This window comes from Pristis pectinata, chromosome 5 (genome assembly GCF_009764475.1).
Source record: "Pristis pectinata isolate sPriPec2 chromosome 5, sPriPec2.1.pri, whole genome shotgun sequence".
Lineage (NCBI taxonomy): Eukaryota > Metazoa > Chordata > Chondrichthyes > Rhinopristiformes > Pristidae > Pristis > Pristis pectinata.
In genome coordinates, this window is record NC_067409.1 from 72,973,565 (window position 1) to 72,993,553 (window position 19,989).

The 19,989-nt window shown below is 47.9% G+C and overlaps 1 protein-coding gene across 1 annotated transcript in view; it reads left to right on the plus strand.

Annotated features, from left to right (window-relative positions):
• Positions 1–339: 339 nt before the first annotated feature.
• Positions 340–19,989, plus strand: part of pxdc1b (PX domain containing 1b) — a 38,842-nt gene continuing 19,192 nt past the window's right edge. Inside the window, exons 1-3 of the mRNA XM_052016388.1 lie at positions 340–1,290; positions 17,587–17,678; positions 18,565–18,682. Of these exons, the coding sequence (XP_051872348.1) occupies positions 1,044–1,290; positions 17,587–17,678; positions 18,565–18,682 (457 nt within the window). The 5' untranslated portion in view covers positions 340–1,043. The remainder of the gene's footprint in view (positions 1,291–17,586; positions 17,679–18,564; positions 18,683–19,989) is intronic.

Consider the following 19,989-nt stretch of genomic DNA (forward strand, 5'->3'; position numbering starts at 1 on the left):
GGGACCGTTGTCTGGAATTAAGTGCGAGCTCCCCGAGGAACCACACAAACAAGAGGCAATTCATTCCCAAATCTCGTTGGATTTCCAGTCGGAATGAATAGGGAGCGGAAGGCGGGGGGATGGGAATCACAAGCGAAGGTGGGGGTCAGAAGGGGAGAGGGTGGGGCCACGGGGAACGGGCGGCTTGCAGAAGGATATTCTGGGAGAATGGTGCACCCCTCAGTGTATTGGAGCTGAGGTGACATCACTGTGAGTGGGAGAGACATTCCTGGGAATGATGTCAATGATCCTGCGGAAGGAACCTCACTTCCCTGGAAGTACGTGTTAGAGGAAAAGTTGAAGCGGCTGAGACGGGACGTGGCTGGACGTTAGTAACCCGACGGCAGCGGACTCTGTGCTGCAGTAGGGGAGTGTGAGACGGGGAGAGGGAACGGGAGGGAGAGAGAAAGATTGTGAGGGGGATATAGAGTGAGACAGAGGGGGAACGGGAGAGAGAGAGAGACAGGGAGGGGGTAGAGAGACAGAGCGAGAGGGAGTGTGAGACAGGGAGGGGGAGAAGGAGAAAGAGTGCGAGACGGGGGGGGGGGGTAGGGAGATACGGAGAATGAGAGAGACAGTGTGAGACAGGGGGACAGGGAGAGAGCGATACAGATCTCTGTGTGATACAGAAAGGAAAGGGAGAGGGGGGTAAAGAGACAGGGAAGGAAACAGGGAATGTGAGAGAGGGGAGGGGATAGGGAGATACAGGACGAGAGAGGGGTTATGCTACAGAAAGGGAAGGGAGAGAGGAGGAAAGAGAGAGAAAGTGAGAGATTGTGAGAGGGAAAAGAGGGACTGTGAGACAGACAGAGAGAGAGGGGGCGAGAGAAGCGGAGGGAGAGGGGAAGAGGCAGAGAGGGAGGCAGAGGAAGAGAGAGCACAGCGCGCAGCCGGCTGTTGCCGTGTGTTGGGACGGTTGGCGGCTGCAGGCGGCGGGAGCCGGTGCCCCGGGAGCGGGCTGGATCCTGTGCCGGAGCGGGGCCAGCATGCCGGGTCGCTAGAGCATGGCCTCGGCAGTGTTTGAGGGGACCTCGCTGGTGAATATGTTCGTGAGGGACTGCTGGGTGAACGGGGTGCGGAAGATCATCGTCAACCGGCGGGAGGAAGAGTTTTTCGAGATCAGGACCGAGTGGTCGGACAGGAACGTGCTGTACTTGCACCGCAGTTACCCCCAGCTGGCCCGCGTCTTCCGCAGGCTGACCGACGCCTTCCCCGAGGATCAGGGCGCCCTGTCCCGCTCTCTGCTCCAAGGTTTGGCATTCTTGCAACTTGGCAAACTTGGCGCGTTAAAGGCTGGCTGTGGGTGGTTGAAGGGCAAACACTGCAAACATCTTCCATTGGACAAATACGGTCCCCCCCCCCCCCCGGCCACCTGTCTCCAGAGACCGGGCTCTGTCCACCCGACATAGGGGTCGGGGGGGAGGTGTTGTCCCGGGCCGCGGGAAGGAGTAAGTGTTGTGAAGGTTAAATGTTCCCCTTTGTCTAGTGAGGCTGAGGGGAGGGTCCCTGACCTCTCCCCCTCCCTCTCGCCCATCTCTCTCTCCCCCTCTCCTCCATATCCTCCCTCCCACTCCCCTCCCACTCCCCTCCCCCTCCTCCCCCCTCCGTCCCCATCCTCTCCCCTCCTCTCCCCTCCTCTCCCCATCCTCTCCCCTCCTCCCCATCCTCTCCCCTCCTCCCCCTCCCTCCCCATCCTTTCCCGTCCTCCCCCTCCCTCCCCATCCTTTCCCCTCCTCCCCCTCCCTCCCCTCCTCCTCCCTCCCTCCCCTCCTCCTCCCTCCCTCCCCTCCCTCCCCTCCCTCCCCCTCCCTCCCCTCCCTCCCCCTCCCTCCCCCTCCCTCCCCCCTCCCTCCCCCTCCCTCCCCCCTCCCTCCCCATCCTCTCCCATCCTCTCCCCTCCTCCCTCCCCATCCTCCCCTCCCTCCCCTCCCTCTCCCCCCTCCCCCCTCCCCCTCCCCCCTCCCCCTCCCCCTCCCCCCCCTCCCCCTCCCCCTCCCCATCCTCCCCTCCCCTCCCTCCCCTCCCCATCCCCTCCCTCCCCTCCCCATCCTCCCCTCCCCTCCCTCCCCATCCTCCCCTCCCCTCCCTCCCCATCCTCCCCTCCCCTCCCTCCCCATCCTCCCCTCCCCTCCCCTCCCCTCCCCTCCCTCCCCATCCTCCCCTCCCCTCCCCTCCCTCCCCATCCTCCCCTCCCTCCCCATCCTCCCCTCCCCTCCCCTCCCTCCCCATCCTCCCCTCCCCTCCCCTCCCCTCCGGCGCTGCAGCAAGTTCCGAAGTCGGAGCCCCGCTGCCCAGTGTCCTCCCTCCCTGCACATTCCAGCTGTTCCCCAGCGGTGGGCGTTGTTTGAGCAGAGCCCCGGGGTGGGGGGAGCATCTGCCGCCGGCGGGGTGAGCTCTGGCCGGGAAGGGTTGCCCTTATCTCTCGCCACTGATGTCGGGGGGTCGGGATAGGCGGACATCACCCACCCGATGGCCGGCGGGATCTGCCCTCAGCCCACTCTGAAATCGTTTAAGGAATCTCCTGTCCCCGTTTACTACAACTGCGACCACCTTCCGTCCGACACACGGGTCGCTTGCCTCTCCCTGTGCCTCTCCCCTTCTCTTTGCCTCTCCCTCCCTAACTGCTCTCTCTCTCTCCTTCCCCTCTCCCGCTCTCCCTCCCTGTAAATCTGCCCGCCTTGCTGTCACTATTTAAATCTTTCTTATGAACCCCCCGCCCCCCCCCCCCCTCGCTCTCTGTTCATCAGATCTGAGTATGTCAGTGTTTCTGTCTTGGTCAACTCTTTCTCGCACTCTGCCTGTTTTTGTCTGTACCTTTGATTCTCTGTCAGTCTTCCTTGCTGCCTTTCTGCCTGTATCTCTGCTTCTGCTTCTCTGTGTTGCTGCCTCTTTCTATGTCTTACTTTGCCCCACTGGCCCTGCCTTTTCTATTTTCTCTACCATCCTGTCTCGCTCTCTCCCTTTCTCTCATTCTCTGTGTGTGTGTTTCTCTCTACTTCTCTTACTGCTGATCTCTCCCTCTCTCTCCTGTTATCTCTGCCTGCCTCATTCTGTCTCTGCCTCCTTGTCCCTCTCTGCATGCTCCGGTCTCTACAGCTCCCTCCCTCTCTCTGTCTCTCTCTGTCTCTCTCTGTCTCTCTCTGTCTCTCTCTCTCTCTCTCTCTCTCTGTCTCTCTCTCTCCCTATCTCTATGTTTTTATCTCAAGTATTCGCTTTCTCTTTGCCTGTCTCTCTTTCGTTCTCTCTCTCCCTCGTCTCTCTCTGTACCTCCCTTTCTGTCTCTGTCTCTCTCTACTTTTCTATTTCTACCTCTTGTCTCTCCCTCATTCTGCCTCTCTTTCCCTCTCTCTCTATCTCCCTCTTTGTACTTTGTACCTCCTTTACTGTCTCTCACTCTCCATCTCTCCCTTTTTTTGTGTCTCTCTCCCTCTCATTCCCTCTCTCTGTCCCTCTGCTGCATTTGGAGGGTGACTTTCACTAATCAGATTTTCCCTTCCACTACTCTCTCACTCACCGCTTCTGTAATTTGGGTTAGAATTACATTGGAATCTTTAATGTTTAAAAGCACTGCAGTGTGCTGTAGCATAACACCAGGCAGCATTTTACAAACCTCTGTACGTGGTGTGTGCGCTGGTTGGGTCTAGAACATAGAACAATACAGCTTAGGACAGGCCCTTCGGCCCACCATGTTGTGCTGAACTAATAAAACCAATGACTCCTAATTAATCTAAACCCTCTTCCCCACACGTTGACTATACCCCTCCCTTCTCTGTATATTCATGTGTCTATGGGCTGAAGCTGCTCCAGTGTAATTAAATAATGCTTTCCTATAGCTCTTTTCACTGCCTCAAGATATCTCAAAGCTCTTCACAGCTCATGTCAGAGAGAACAGATTACAGGGAAATAAATAGCAGAATGGCATTTAATGTGCTTGCTGTGAGAACTGGCATAGAATTGATGGGTCGAATGGCTTTCTGCTGTAAGGAAATATGAACAAGGTATTTTTGAAGAGAAAAAGGAAACTGATGGAAAAGTCATGAGCAAACATTTGAAAATCCACAGAGAGGGCAGGGCCATTTTTGTCGGTTCTAAATTTAAGTTCAAGTTTATTGTTGTCATAGGCATATATACACAGGGTATAAATGCCATGAAAATTAGCTTTTTGCAGCAGCAGCACAGTACATTACAAAGATAAGTTAACAAACTTAAATTAACAAATTATACATAACTTACATGTGGGCAAAAATAATGACACCAGTGCAAGATTGACAGAGGGAAAAGAAATATAGTCTGACATTTTTCAGGTCGGTTCAAGAACCTGATGGCAGTGGGGAAGAAGCTGTTGTTGAACCTTGAGGTGTGGGTCTTCAGGCTCTTATACCTCCTGCCTAATGGCAGCCTCGAGAAGAGGGCATGGCCCAGATGGTGGGGGTCAATAATGATGGATGTTGCTTTCCTGAGACATCGCCTCTTCTAGATATCCTCGATATACACAAATCCTGTTACACAACTGATGTGCTTGGTTGTGATTTATGAGACCAGTATGTTTGAGGTTCCTTCTGGAAGAAGCTGAGGCCATTTTGCAGAAAGGCAGGACCTCACACAAAGAGCTGAAGCTGATCTGGCTCCCAACTGTTCTCAGTGACCAGAAACTCTGGGTTCTTTGGCCCCTGTGGTACCTGGAGTGGACTAAATGCCTGGGTGGTTGCTTGATGTCGCCACCATCTCCTACACCATCAGTCCTGAATTAAACACATGAACATGTAATGATGTATCCTAGCAGCATCCCTGCAACATCCTACTTTAACAGCTCTTTCCAGTAAACCAACACCAGCAACCAGCCCCACACCACAACACCCCATCCCAGCACTCCCAAACCCACTCTCCAGCACCCTTCTCATTGCATACCCCAAACTGCATCACACCCTTGCAGTCTTATTATGTTATCCCCAAGTCTTTAACATTGAGCTTTTTGATCACTTTCTGCCCTATTGAAAGGAATCATCCAGGAATTGATGTCTTTTCAAAGTCCAAAGTCGAGTTTATTGTCATATGCACATGTACATGTGTGCACAGGTGCAATGAAAAACTTTCTTGCAGCAGCATCACAGGCACATAGCATCATATAAGTAGCATTCACAAGAAAAACATAAATTATACACAATTTTTACAAGAAAGAACACAATTAGAACAAAAAAAGTCCATTTTAATGCAAAGAGATCAAAGTGGTCATATTGCGCCTAAACTGTAGTGATTAGGATTGCGCAGGTTGGTTCAAGCACTGAATGATTTAAAAGAACTGGCTGTTCTTGAACCTGGTGGTGTGGGACTTCAGGCTTCTGTACCTCCTGCCCAGTGGTAGCTGCAAGAAGATGGCATGGCCCGGATGGTGGAGATCTTTGATGATTCATGTTGCCTTCTTGATGCAGCTCCTCCTATAGATACTAATGGTGGGGAAGGATCCCCATCATCCTACTTGTCATCCATGGGTTTTGACTAAGTTCAATTTGATAATGATCTTGAAACCTGTGAGTCAGATGATAGAAATATTCAGGAGCTGTGTCTAAGCAGGGGAACCTGATAGGGTGGAAACCCAATCAATTCTGGGAGATAATTGATCTAAGTAATTGGTTCAAGGATCCTCGTGCGTCAGTGAGTAGTTTTTAATTTAAGGAAGGTATTCAATGCTAACTTAACACAAGGCAAACTAATAAAAGATTGAGGTAAGCTCGTGGATAATTAATGACGCACAGCTCTTAGAAAAACCCAAAGCATAATGTGCCAGTGGTTGTGACAAACCTGCCTCATAAACTAGCCAAATGCTGTGTTTTTTCTTTCCTCCCTTCCTGAAGACAGAAATGCTTATTAAGGTTTAATTCTCTATCTAAATAAACACACTTCCAGTCAGAGCTTTGGCAATGGGCACTGACTGCTGGAATTAAACTGATCTTATCCTCACCCCTGTTGTTCCACCCTTTCCCACTGTCAGTAGTGGGGTCATCGGCTGTTCTGTTGCCTCCCTTGCTCCTCCTCTCTCCTCCTCTGAGAGTGCCACTAATCTGAATTTTCACCCTGACTTCCTTGAGCTCCATAAACTCTCTGCATAGTTCACTGTCTGCCAAACTGTTTTCATTTGTGACGTCCCTTGGCATTGTTTGGTTGTATTACATGGTGCAGGTCTGCAGCCTGGGGATATTTCTAAATGGGGTCTCTGATAGTATTTAGGATTGAACCACATTATCCTCATCAATCACTGGCGCAGATGCCAACTGACATAGGACTTTGCACAGATCAAACATGAGGTTTCCTAGTTTGAATGACTCAATCACTTAACTGAATGAATTTTATTAAACCTTGCAGGGTAGCAATTCATTCACTCACACTGCATTCCAATTCTTCAGTGACACACAAGTGCTGCCTCTCTATGGAAGCGCCTGCCAAGTGAAAGAGAGGGATTTAGTCAGATTGCACCAAAGCTTAACACAAGAACATGCAACAAACAGTCTTACCCTTCCATCCCCGTTCCAGCCCTACCATCACTCCCCAACACTGCGATCAGCCTCCAACACTGCATTCAATTCCAAAGACACATATGGTTTTGGTTTCATAAATGCACAAGTTGGATACTGAATGAATTAATTTTGTTGGGTAATTCTCTGGTGTTTGAGGACTCTCAGGACAGAATTGTGAGCCTTGGTTACAATTTGGGCAACTCCATTTCATGCTGGTCCCAGCTGAGCAACTTAGAGGCCCAAACGTCAGCTGTTGACTAAATATTAGATGTTTAGAGTTTAGGGACACTAGTGTGTGCACTCTCTGCACATCGAATTAACCAGCCAGCTTGGTAAAGTTTTAGTGAGGGTTGGTTTGGCATGGTATTGCAGAGTAGGAGTATTGACCTCCCTTGTTCCACCCTCAGTAAACTGGAGGTCATGTACAACCTTGGTGCCTATGTCTAAACCCGCATCATCCCTTTCACTGCTTCTGCTTTAAAATCTTTATCCTTTTCTTCAGATCCTACTATGATCTCATCCCTCCCGATATCTGTAATCCCCTCCAACCCTATCGCCCTTTGAAATATCTGTGCTTCTTCCACTCAGTGTCTTCTTAGCATCCTCAATTTTAACAACAGCCTTGCCTTCAGCCATTTGGGCCTTGACCTCTGGAATTCCTCCCTAAACCTCCCGATTTCTCTTCTGTTGTATAAGACTCTTCTTAAAGATAGATTTTTGGCCAAGCTTTTGACCATCTTCCCTAATCATGTGGCATGCTATCAAATCTTGTTTGATGACCTTCCTATGAAGAAGGCTTCGGCCATTTTACTGCATTCATATTAAATGCTGGAAACACTCAGCAGGTCAGGCAGTATCTGTGGAGAAAGAAACAGAAATTAAAGCTGCTCAACTTACAACGTTAACTGTTTCTCTCTCCACAGCTGCTGTCTGTCCTGCTGAGTGTTTCCAGCATTTTCTGCTTTTAGTTCAGATTTCCAGTATCTGCAGCTTTTTGCTTTTCCCTGTGCCAGAGTCTGTGGTTCCCACACTCTCCTTACCAATCAACTCAAAATTTGAGTCAAATTATGCTTGATCCTGAGAGAATGTCTAAGAAGAAGATGTTTTTGATGGAAGTCCCTGTGATGTAGTTTGTTTGAGCTTTATAGAGAGGTTGGACAAACTTGCGTTGTTTTCTCCGGAGCATTGGAGGCTGAAGGGAGACCTGATAGAAGCATATAAAATTAGGAGAGACTTAGATAGGGTGGACAGTTAGAATCTATTTCCCAGGATAGAAATGTCAAGTACTCAAGGACATGCATTTAAGATGAGAGAGGGAAGGTTTAAAGGAGATGTGTAATGTAAGTGTTTTACACAGAGTGGTAAGAGCCTGGAACAGGCTGCCAGGGGTGGTGGTGGAAGTAGATACAATAGTGGTGTTTAAGAGGCTGTTAGATAGACACATGAATATGCAGGAAATGGAGGGATAATGGATCATGTGCAGGCAGAAGAGATTTAGTTTCAATTCAGCATCGTGTTTGGCACAGACATCGTGGGCTGAAGGGCCTGTTCCTGTGCTGTACCGTTCTATGCTCTATGTTAAGGTTTGAAAGCCTTCAACCTGGGTAGACATGAGAAGAAGTTGGATCAGAAGATAAGAAGTACTCCTATTGATTCTTGCTCTGCCTCCGCACGTCCCAAAGCCAAGGACACTAATCTGAAATGTCATCATCACTGTAAGGTAGCAAACAAGCCAGGCAATTTGTCCACATCAAGATCCCAGATGGCTAGTAAACTGTTTTAGTGATGTTGATTAGGTAATAATATTAGCCCAGGTCTCCGAGGAGAGTTTCTCTCTGTCATGGGACTTTATGCCCATCTGATAGAACAGAAGGGACCTCCGTTTGACATCATATCTAAAACACAAACAGGAAACAAAGGTATCATGAGACATTTGGGGGAAGGTGCTTGAATGAAGTATGGAAAGAGCAGTTGTTTCCCTTTCCCATATTATTACCCAGGGATAGGGAATTAAACACTTGTACGTTTAGTGAACACTGTCATAGGGAGAGGGATCACAATCGAGGAAGCAGTGTATGATCTGAGAAGGGACAGAGTTCAATATGTAACAAGACTGACTAATAACACATTACATTTATAAAGCTGGACATAAAACTGAGAGATCTAGAAATAATTAACAGGGTTAGACTTGGCACATAGAGGCGAAGTCTACACCAGTGGTGTGACTCCCAATGCTCGCAGGCGACTGAATGTGAATCCTTTCTTTATGTGTGGGAGCAAGCTCAGTATGGGTGGTTATATTTACATTGAATTCCAATCCGCTAGTTATAATTGAAATGTTTAGAGAGGACAGGGGTCTGTGTCCACATTGTTTGTACATTTAATTTAATTGTGACTGGGTTTAAAATATATTCTGGAAGGATAGTATGACATGGCATTGGAATTAGAGTCCAGGCAAAGATAAACTCAACCTTCTCTTGGCAGTGCTGATTACTTTTCTGCAGTCCATCTTGATCCTGGTTCTGAGCTTACAGAGTGACATGAACTACATTATCAGAGCTGCCCATGAGTGTTGGGAGAATATGGGGAAGAAATTAAAAAGCATGGTTGAGTTAAATAGCTAGGATGGCCTAATGTGTTTCTGCAGAGGTCCTGCAGAATAACTCACACTCAGAGCTCACTTTAAGTGTCTATATTCAGTCACCCTTTTTAGAGGAACACACACAAAATGCTGGAGGAACTCAGCAGGTCAGGCAGTATCTACGAGGGAAATGAACAGTCGACTCCTCAGGCCGAGACCCTTCAGCAGGACTGGAAAGAAAGAGGGATACCCTTCTTCGACTCTTCTTAGAGGTAGAGATGTGACGAGATTGGACCAAGAGCAACAGGATAATTTGGGGTGGAAGCTGAGTGTGCATTGGGAAAAGGGTCCACAAAAAAGAGCCCTGAGTTTCCGCTGCCCACAGTTCCTTCCAGATGCCAGGAGCATCTTGGCTCTACCCAACAGGACTCTCTCTTCAGGACATTGCTCACCTGTCCTGTGAACCTGGGACATGACTCACTCATGTCTGGGAGGGTACCTCTTCCCCAACTGACACCAATCCTAATTTCCCCTGGGCAAGAATGTGATTGTATAGGATGGTACTTGCACCTTGCCAGAGACTGGGGGTATTTGTGGGCTTGTGGTGATTGATACAGCTCACCTTTCCCAGAACAGCAGCCACCAACCATGTCAGGACCATTCAGTAACAGGAGCACCAGTCTGCTCCATGTGAGGAAGGGGCTGGAGTTCAAGGTCAGAGTGGGACCTGGTGGGAAAGTTGCAGAGCTGAAACTTCACCTCATTTCCACAGGGAGCTCTGCTGTAGGGCTGATAGGGAACAGTGGGGCCAACAGTGTGACTGGCAACTGGCACAGCAGGCAGAGAGAGCAGGACACGGTGCACAGGGGAGGTCAAAATGCAGGGGGAAGGAGGGATCAGGTCAAAGTGCACTGGGAACGAACGGTGGTGAGGGAGTGGAAACCTGAGGTGAAGGAGACAAAAACAGGAAATAATAGAAACACTCAGCAGGTCAGGCAGCATCTGTGGGGAGAGAAACAGAGTTAATTTTCAGTGTGATCTTTCATTAGAACTGGGAAAACTTGGAGATACAATTAGAGATGCAAAAGTTTTTAAGATGCAGAGAAGGGTGAGGTGTGTGTTGGTGAGGTGAGAGCACAGTACAATAGGATGGAGGACAGGAGAGATTAAATAACAAAAGTAGCAGAAACTAAAATGTACTTTAGATGAGGCCTCATCAAAGCTTCGTACTATCTCAAGAAGAAACAGTCCTGCTGTGCTCCATCCTTCTTGCAATTCAGACTGACTCACTGTTTGCCTTACTAATTGTCTGCTGTTGCTGTAGGTTTGCTAGGTCTCATGAACCAGCTCACTCAGATCCTCCTGTACACCGACACTCACTAGTGTCTGATCGTTCAGAAAGTTTACTTTTTCCCATATTGTGATCCATCTGCCACCTTCTTACCCTGTCCTGATCCCTTCAGCAGATCCTTTGTGAGCTCACACCTCACATCCCCACCCTCCTGCACTCAGGTATGTAAAAGGGTGAAAGTCGACTGTGGGTGGAATTGTCCTTCCCGCTTCCTTGAATTCAGGAATCAAACGTTGCATTCCTAGCAGCTATGAGTCTGGGAATGCATTAGGGAGGGAGTTTCCCCAAAAAGCCAATTTGAAAATGTAATTAGAGCTTCTCATGGGAAAACAAGGAATAGCAGTGAGCCAAAAGTCATTCAGATAATCACAAGACAATTCTGTTGTGCAGGCTTGATCCTGAGATTACTTAGCTTGAGTTTTCCTTTTTGACAGTTGCCTTCCTGCCAGGAGCCTCCTGAAACAATAGATGGGCTGGAAGGGTAATCCAGGGTTACTGCCAGTTAGCTCAGATACAATGTTTAATTTATTCTGGTTATTATCTTACAAAATTCTATAGATTCTAGTTTGGTTCCTGAAGATTGGAGGGTAGACAATGTTAAGAAAGGAGGGAGAGTAAAAAAGTGGAAATAAAAGTAACTGCTGATGCTTGAAATCTAAAACACAGAAAATGTTGGAAATACTCAGCAGGTCAGGCAGCATCTGTGGGAAGAGAAAGAGTTAATGTTCCAGGATGCAGACCCTTTGTCAGTGAAAAAGTGAAACTGATGCTGTAACCTATAGTAAAAGGATGTGATATCAAGTCACTTAAAATATTAACATGGATTTATGAAAGGGAAATTATGTTTAATATATTGGAGATGTACCTACTAGAGTAGATCAGGGAAACAGTGGATATATGGTGTATTTGCATTTTCAGAAGGTTTTTGATAAGGAGGTTGATAAACAAGGTTAGAGCAAATGGAATTGAGGATAATATACTAACATGGATTGAGAGTTGGTCAACAGATGGAAAACAGTGGGAATAAACCAATCCTTCTCAGTTTAGTAGGTTGAGACTGGTGGGACCCACAGGGACCGGTGCTTGGGCCCCAACTATTCACAATCTAAAGCATTGATTTAGTCCTGGGGACCAAATGGAATTTGTCCATGAAGGGAAAATGGGAATGTGAGTAATGAGGGGGATGCAAAGTAGCTTCAAGGTGATGTAGTCAAGGTCAAAGTCAAAGTTGAGTTTATGGTCATTTGCACAAGTACACGTATGCAGGGGTGCAATGAAAAACTTACTTGAGGCAGCATCACAGGCGCGTGGCATCATATAAGGAGGATTCACAAGAAAAACATAAATTAAACATAAATTATACATAATTATTATGAAAAAGAACATAATTAGAACAAAATAAAGTCCATTTTAGTGCAAAGTGTTCAAAGTGGTCATAGTGTTGCTAAACTGTAGTAACTGTGGTTGTGCCGGTTGGTTCAAGAACTGAATGGTTGAAGGGAAATAGCTGTTCTTGAACCTGGGTAGTGTGGGACTGAAGGCTTCTGTACCTCCTGCCCAATGGTAGCTGTGAGAAGATGGCATGGTCCAGATGGTGGGGACCTTTGATGATGGATGTTGCCTTCTTGAGGTAGCGCCTCATATAGGTACTTTCGATGGTGGGGATGAATGCGCCCGTGATGTATTGGGCTGAGTCCACTACTCTCTGCAGCTTCTTATGTTCCTGCGCATTCGAATTTCCATACCAGACCATGATGCAACCAGTCAGATGTAGACAATCTGAGTGAGGGGCAACAAGATGGCAGATGGAATGTGGAAAAATATGATGTTCCCCACTGCAGTAGAAAAATAGAGTAGTTTTTAAATAGTGAGTTGATGTTCAAAGGAACTTGGTTGTCCTTGTGCACAATTCACTCAAAGCCAACACGCAGGTATAGCAAGCAGTTGGGAAGGTCAATGGTATGTTGACCTTTACTGAGAAAGGATTCGAATGCAAGAGTAAAGATTTCTCAACAAATTTATTTTGGGCCTTGGTGAGACCTCACTTGGAGGACTATGTACAATGTGGTATCTTTACATAAAACAGGATCTGCTTGCAAAGATTCAGTAGAACTGGTTCTTGGGATGGTATATCTGTCATATGTGGAGAGTTTGAGTAAGTAGTCTTTTCTCTAGAGTTTAGAAGAATGAAAGGTGACCTCATTGAAGGCTCAACAGGTCAGATATGGGGAGAAACAAAAGCAAGATATGCAGGAAACACTCAGCAAGTCAGGCAGCGTCTGTGGTTGAATACAGAACATAGAACAGGAACACAGGAACAGGCCCTTCAGCCCACGATGTTGTGTCAGACTAATTCATATAAGGACACCTAATGCCATCTGTGTGACAAAGAGTTTTCAACCTGAAACATTATCTCTGCTTCTTTCTCCCCAGATGCCTCCGAACTTGCTGAGTGTTTGAAGTATTTTCTGTTTTTATTTCAAATTTTCAGCATCTAGTTTCAGATGCAGCCTGAGAAGACTAGAACTAGCAATCAAAGAATCAAAATAAAGGGTTGGTTCTCTGGGACTGAAATGAGGAGAAATTCTCTCACTTTGGAACTCTCTACTGCAGAGAGCTGTGGAGGCCAGTCACTGATGGCATTCAAAGCAGAGATTGATAGATTTCCAGATAGTAGAGGAGTTGAAGGATTTGGGATAGGACTGGAGAATGGTACTGAGGAGGAAGATCAGCCGTGATCTTGTTAAATGGCGGAATAGGTTTGATGGACTGAATGGCCTCCTCCTGCACCTACTTCTTGTATACAAGGGACTGGAACGTAACACAAACTGTCCCATGAAATCTTCTCTGTTGACAGTTTGGAGCAGCGGTGGAAGTAGATATGATAGTGGCATTTAAGGGGCTGTTAGATAGACATGAATATGCTGTGAATGGAGGAATATGGATCATGTGCAGGCAAAAGGGATTTAGTCTAATTTGACATCATGTTCAGTGCAGACATCGTGGGCTGAAGGGCCTGTTCCTGTGCTGTACTGTTCTATGTTCAATGTAAGCATACAGCCGACAAGAAGTGATGGGCATCCCTTGTAAAGGGAACACTTGAAGGGACTGTGTGGGTGCCCAAGATCATGGAAGGGTTCCACAGGGCAGAAAGAAGATGTTTCCCTGTGTAGGGAGACCAGAGTTAGGGATCATAAATAAAAGATAGTTACTAATGAATCAAAAGAAGATTCTAGAGAAACCTCTTTACCCCCCCCCCCACTACTGAAGGGAGGGAACCATTAAAAGTGTAAAGTGCATTCAGCCTAACTTCAAAACTTATTCCATTAATTGGAAATTATACTTAGGGGCATAAAATGATAGGACAAGCTTGGATTGTTTTCTCTGGAGTGTCGAAGGCTAAGGGGAAACCTGATCGAAGTTTATAAAATTATAAGAGGCATAGATGGGGTAGATAGAATCTTCTTTTACCAGGGTAGAAATGTCAAATACTAAAGGGCAGAAATATAAGGTGTGAGGGGGAAAGTTTAAAGGAGAGTTGTGAGGCAAATTTTTACACAGAGTGGTGGGTGCCTGGAATGGGCTGTCAGGGGTAGTGGTGGAGGCAGATACGATAGTAGTGTTTAAGAAGCTTTTAGACAGGCACATGAATATGCAAGGAATGGAGGGATATGGACCACATGCAGGCAGAAGGGTTTTAGTTTAATTTGACATCATATTTGGCACAGACATTGTGGGCTGAAGGGCCTGTTCCTGTGCTGTACTGTTCTGTGTTCTCATCCCACAGATGCTGCCTGACCTGCTGAGTATTTGCAGCATTTTCTGTTTTTGTTTCAGAATTTTAGATCTGCAATTTTTTGTTCTGCATTTAGAAGTAATCTAGATGAGGGGGAAGAAATAGAAGGATAGTCGAGTGGGTGGGAGAGAGCATAAGCATCAGATGACCAAATAGTCACTTCATTACTCTAGCCTTGATGTAAACCTACATAGTTTATGAATCAATAGTTCTGAGCTTTATGTTCCAAGCACCCAATGAAACATTTGCCCATGTCAACTCAGTGAAGCTGAGCTAGTGGAGGATTTGAACAGTAGACTACTTTATTAACCAGTCTCTGAAATCAAACGCACTCCATTAGGAATCCATTAAGCTGCTTGTATCTAACTACACTCATCTAAAATGGTGCAGCAAAAGTGCCTGACAATTGTGTGCTGAAATAAGTGCTCCTTTGGGGAAAGCTTTACCCCTGCAATATTACCCAACTGGTGCCTAAATCTCTACCTATTATAATCTGTCTCTGGAATGGTCAGGCTGAGTGGTCCTCACTAATTAAACAATGTTTTTGTGTCAGCATAGAGAAAACCAAGAAAGACTATAAGCTGGAATAGTATTTGTTGTGAAGCCTGGATTTTACAATTGGAGCATGAGTGTGGCTTGGAGGGGTTTTAATTGTCAGGTTTCAGGTGGGATTTCCACCTGAACCCAGTAGGAATCACTACAGGGGAATGGACAGGAATGGAATCTCTCTCCTGGCCTTTAAGAAAACCACACCAAAAAAATCTGAGGAAGTTTTCCTCCTTGGGTCTCATCTGCCCCTCACCCGAATCCTGTGTCCCACCAGATGGTGCACCGAAATTGCCAAGAGACCCTATTTTCTGAAAGCCGGTGTTTACAATTGGCAGCTGGTGTGAGTGTGGCAGGAATGCTGCCCTCACTTTCACTGCTTGCCTCCCATCCTCTTCTCCGGAGAACTGAGCAGTGAATTAAACTGATGTCAATGATTGGTGTAACTGGGTGGTTGGTGGTCAGTGCGTACCTGGTGAGCCGAAGGACGTGCTTCCATGCTGTATGACTCGAATTGAATGTGCTGATTTCATGGTGAGCCCGTCTTCATGGGAAACTCCTCTAAGCGAAGACTGCAAGTTGACAGGACTGGATGCCACGTGGTGTGTCAGAGCCGCGCTGTTTGTTCGCAATTTTCCCGCAGTGATTCCAGCTGTGACTGGTCCCTCCCGCTGCCAGCTGTGACTGGTCCCTCCCGCTGCCAGCTGTGACTGGTCCCTCCCGCAGCCAGCTGTGACTGGTCCCTCCCGCAGCCAGCTGTGACTGGTCCCTCCCGCAGCCAGCTGTCATTGGTCCCTCCCGCAGCCAGCTGTCATTGGTCCCTCCCGCAGCCAGCTGTGACTGGTCCCTCCCGCAGCCAGCTGTCATTGGTCCCGCCCGCAGCCAGCTGTCATTGGTCCCGCCCGCAGCCAGCTGTCATTGGTCCCGCCCGCAGCCAGCTGTCATTGGTCCCGCCCGCAGCCAGCTGTGACTGGTCCCGCCCGCAGCCAGCTGTCATTGGTCCGTTCTGCAGCCAGCTGCGACTGATCCCTCCCGCAGACAGCTATGATTGGTCTGTCCAGCAGTGAGCTGTGCCTGATCCCGCCCTGAGACAGCTGTGATTGGTCCGTTCAGCAGCCGGCTGTGGGCTGTGGTTTAATTGCACCAAGTGGTTGGCTCTTCATGAACAGAAATAACAGCGATGGATTTTATGACTCACTTGCAAAGAATTCTTGTTACAGGAAGAAATAGTTGGCACCCTGACTAGTGGACTGTGGTGCAATTCAGTTTGACAACTGCGTTCCTAAACCCGAAAATTTCTCAGCAGCAGATTATTTATACTCTTTAAGAAGGAGGGAGAAAAGTGAATTAGCAGGGATTAAGTACCAGGAAGTAGAACACTTTATCACTGTTGCAGCCAAGGTAAAACTGCCAAATATGGAAATAGAAGAGCTGGGACATTAGTCTCCCTCACTCCCACTTCCCCCCACCTCATCTTCCACCAGCCCCTCTTCCCTTGATGACGTTGATTCACTCACGGCCCAAGGGTGGAGTAATGGAGCTCCCTCCCACAGAAGGGGCGAGCCCGGTCTGATCCCACCTCGCATCCCCCAAGCAATGAAAGCGGTGCCGTTGTATGGACAGGGCAGGGCAGCGCGGTCCCGACCCTCAGAGCAGAAGGGCGCGCGGGCTCGTGCACGCGGTCCGGAGCCACTGACGGGCTCGCGCGCGGAGGCCCGGAGCTACAGTTACAGAGCCACGCGCGGGCTCGTGCGCAGGGTTACAGTGACGCGCGGGCTCGTGCGCGGGGTTACAGTGGCACGCGCAGGGTTACAGTGACACGCGCGGGCTCGTGCGCAGGGTTACAGTGACACGCGCGGGCTCGTGCGCGGGGGTTACAGTGACGCGCGCGGGCTCAAGGACGCGGGTTGTCACTCGGGCAACAAGGTTTTGGCGAGCTGAGGTTTGCAGAGGGTGGGAGAGGCGGGTCAGGAGTGCAGGCACCAGAGGCTCCAGCTGCGGGTGAGCTGAGGCAGGGCAGGGGCGGGCGGTGTCAACGTGTCACACCCGCCGCCCGGCTCACATCTCGTCTGGCGGTCAGACGTGACAGTGTCAGTGGGTAATTGGAAGCAATGGATAGACCGGAGGGATCAAGGGAGGTGACGGTGCTGAACCTGGCGCCGTCAGTGGATACGTGAACCTGAGACTGTCACTCCAGGTTGTGCGTTAGACGGGAGAGCCCCAAGTGTTGTCGAGTTTATTGTCATGTGCACAAGTACGGTGAGGTACGGGTACAATGAAAAACTTGCTTTCAGCAGCATCACAGCCACGTAGGTTCAGACAACACACCGAACATAAATTATCCAAGACAGTAAAGAGAGAAAAAAAAGACTGTGCCCCAAGGAGTAGTTGATATGGACTCGATGGGCGCAAGGCCCTGCTTCCCTGCTCTATCACTCTATGGTTCTTCCCACAGCCGGATTGCTAGGAATGGAACCAGTCGAAACAAGTTTTCAAAATTAGCAAAGAGTTTGGAATCAAAGTTCATGGGACGGAACGTAACAGCACGCAATTACAGCAGGGCCCCTTCCCCACCCTCTATGCAACCTTCAACCAGAGGGTAATAAAGTCATGGAAGGGGGCCCCATCATACAGAAAGGATGCGGGAAACAGTTTTTACTGGTGGAATTGTTGCTAACTGGTTGGATGAACCAGAAACTAACCAAGATCTGGCATCTGCTACCAGATGGCTTGATAATCTTTATGTTAATTATTTTTCTAGGATTAGTTGCAGTGAAAGAAGCTCCTGACATAGAAGCAAGATTGAATGAAATTGAGAAGGTCCTGAAGATTATAATTAACCTGCCTTGCAAAGTAAGTATCACTATATGTCACTTGCTAATACTAACTGCAGAGCATCATTAGAGTCCTGAATGCTGACTCTTGTCTTCCAAGCACTCCCACATTTTCCCAGTTGAATGTGTGGCTGAAGGGCTGGTGTGGGAGGGCTTTGGATACCTCGATCATTGTGATCTCTTCCAGGGCAGATGACACCTATTCAAGCCTTGTGCATATCTCATTTAATTCCCATGCCTCTTCTCTCTGCCACTCTTCACCTGGATAGAGCAAGTACAGAGCTCCCCTGCTCCTCACCTTCCACCCCACCACCCTCCACATGAATCACCTTTCAAAATTTCCACCCGCTCCCACAAGATTCCCACCACGCGTATTCCCCTCCCCTTTCAGCAGTTCAGAAAGATTGCTCCCTAGTCCACTCTTCCATCCCAACAACACCACATCAAACTGCACATTCTCATGCAACGACAGGAGATGCAACACTTGTCCTTTCACCTCTTCCCTTCCCACCATCCAGGGACCCAAGCTGTCTTTCCAGGTGAAGCAGTGATTCACTTGCACTTCTTCCAATATAGTGCACTGCATTCAATGTTCACGGTGTGATCTCCTTTACATTGGAGAAACTAAACACAAATTGGGGCTGCTTTGTGGATACTGAGGTATTGAAGCAAAAAACACTTCTGATTGACCAGAGACCATTTGGAAAGGAAATCCTCCATTGTTACCCAGTCTGGCTATCTGTAACTTCAAATGGTGTTACACTTATTAGCTACCCCCCCCCCCCCCCGACACAGTCCAACAAGCTAATTGGTCCAGGCACAATAAGTGTCCTGGCCAGTCCCAGTCACATCCCACAAGTAAATGATTGCAGTGCAGTTTGTCATTTTAACAAACTTGTTTTCAGTATTCCAGGTCAGAGGTTGTCCTCACCTTCTTTGAGAGATCGTCAATAGACCAAGTATTAAAAAATGACAACATCCAGAAGGTTCAGATGACTTTCCAAAGTCCAGTGAAAATATCAGGTGAGTGCACTGACCATTTGGCACATTCATTCATGGGCACAGCACCAGTGGCTGGGAAACCCTCACAAAGCCTTCGGCTTAGTGGGTGGGCTGTGGGGGACTGGCAGCTCAGTCTACGTTGGACTTCCAGTCAACTAATCCATTGTTGATTTTGTGTTGTGAGTTCCTTAGCACCGTCTGAGTTAATACAAAGCTTTGGTACACTCCTGGATATAAAGGCAGGAGAATGACACTGAGGTAAAAGATCAGACATGGTCTTATATTGATTTTTGAAGGGGCTGCAGAGCAATTGGATTGATTTTTTTTCATATATTATTTCCATATTTCCCTATGGTGCAGAGGAGTCCATTTGGCCTATCAAGTCTGTACCTCTCAGACCAATCCAGCTCTGACACCTGTTTTCCCTGTACTCTATTCTTTCTTACATGTCCATGAACTACCCCGATTCTTCCTCACCTGCCTACACCCCAAGGGCAATTTACAGTAACCAGTTAACCTACCAGCCTCCACAAATTTAGGATGTAGGAGGAAAGCAGAGCACCTGGGGGAAACCGCACGGTCACGGGTAGAACGTGCAAACTCCACACACAGACAGCATCCAGGGTCAGGATCGAACCGGGGTCGCTGGAGCTGTGAGGCAGCAGCACTACCTTCAATTTCAATGTGTAGAATGTGCTGAATAGTGGAATAGCTTGTGGCCCAAACACATGTGTGATCACAGACCCACACCAGCATCAGTTCTTGTGCCTTGCGAAGTTATTAACATATCTTTGGCCTTCAATTCATATTCTGACTGCAGCCTCCTTCATTGCTGGAATAACTTAATGCACCACCCCTGTACTCCTTTTTATAATTGTGCTTTTACTTGCTGTGTAGGCTGTGGAATATTGTGCATAGTTTTACTGCACAGTACCTGGAGTACTGCGTACAGTTTTGGTCACCCTTTTACAGGAAAGACGTCATTAAGCTAGAAAGAGTGCAAAGAAGATTTACAAGAATGTTGCCAGGACTCAAGGGCCTGAGTTACAGGGAGAGGCTAGGACTTTATTCCTTGGAGTGTAGGAGACTGAGACGTGGTCTTATTGCGATGTATACAAATCATGAGGGGCATAATAGATAGGGTGAATGCACCAAGTCTTTTTCCCAGGGAAAGGGAACCAAAAACTAGAGGGCATAGGTTTAAGCTGAGAGGGGAAAGGTTTAAAAGGGACCTGAGGGGCAACTTCTTCACGCAGAGGGTGGTCAGTGTATGGAATGAGCTGCCAGAGAAGGTGGTTGAGGCAGGTACAATAATAACATTTAAAAGA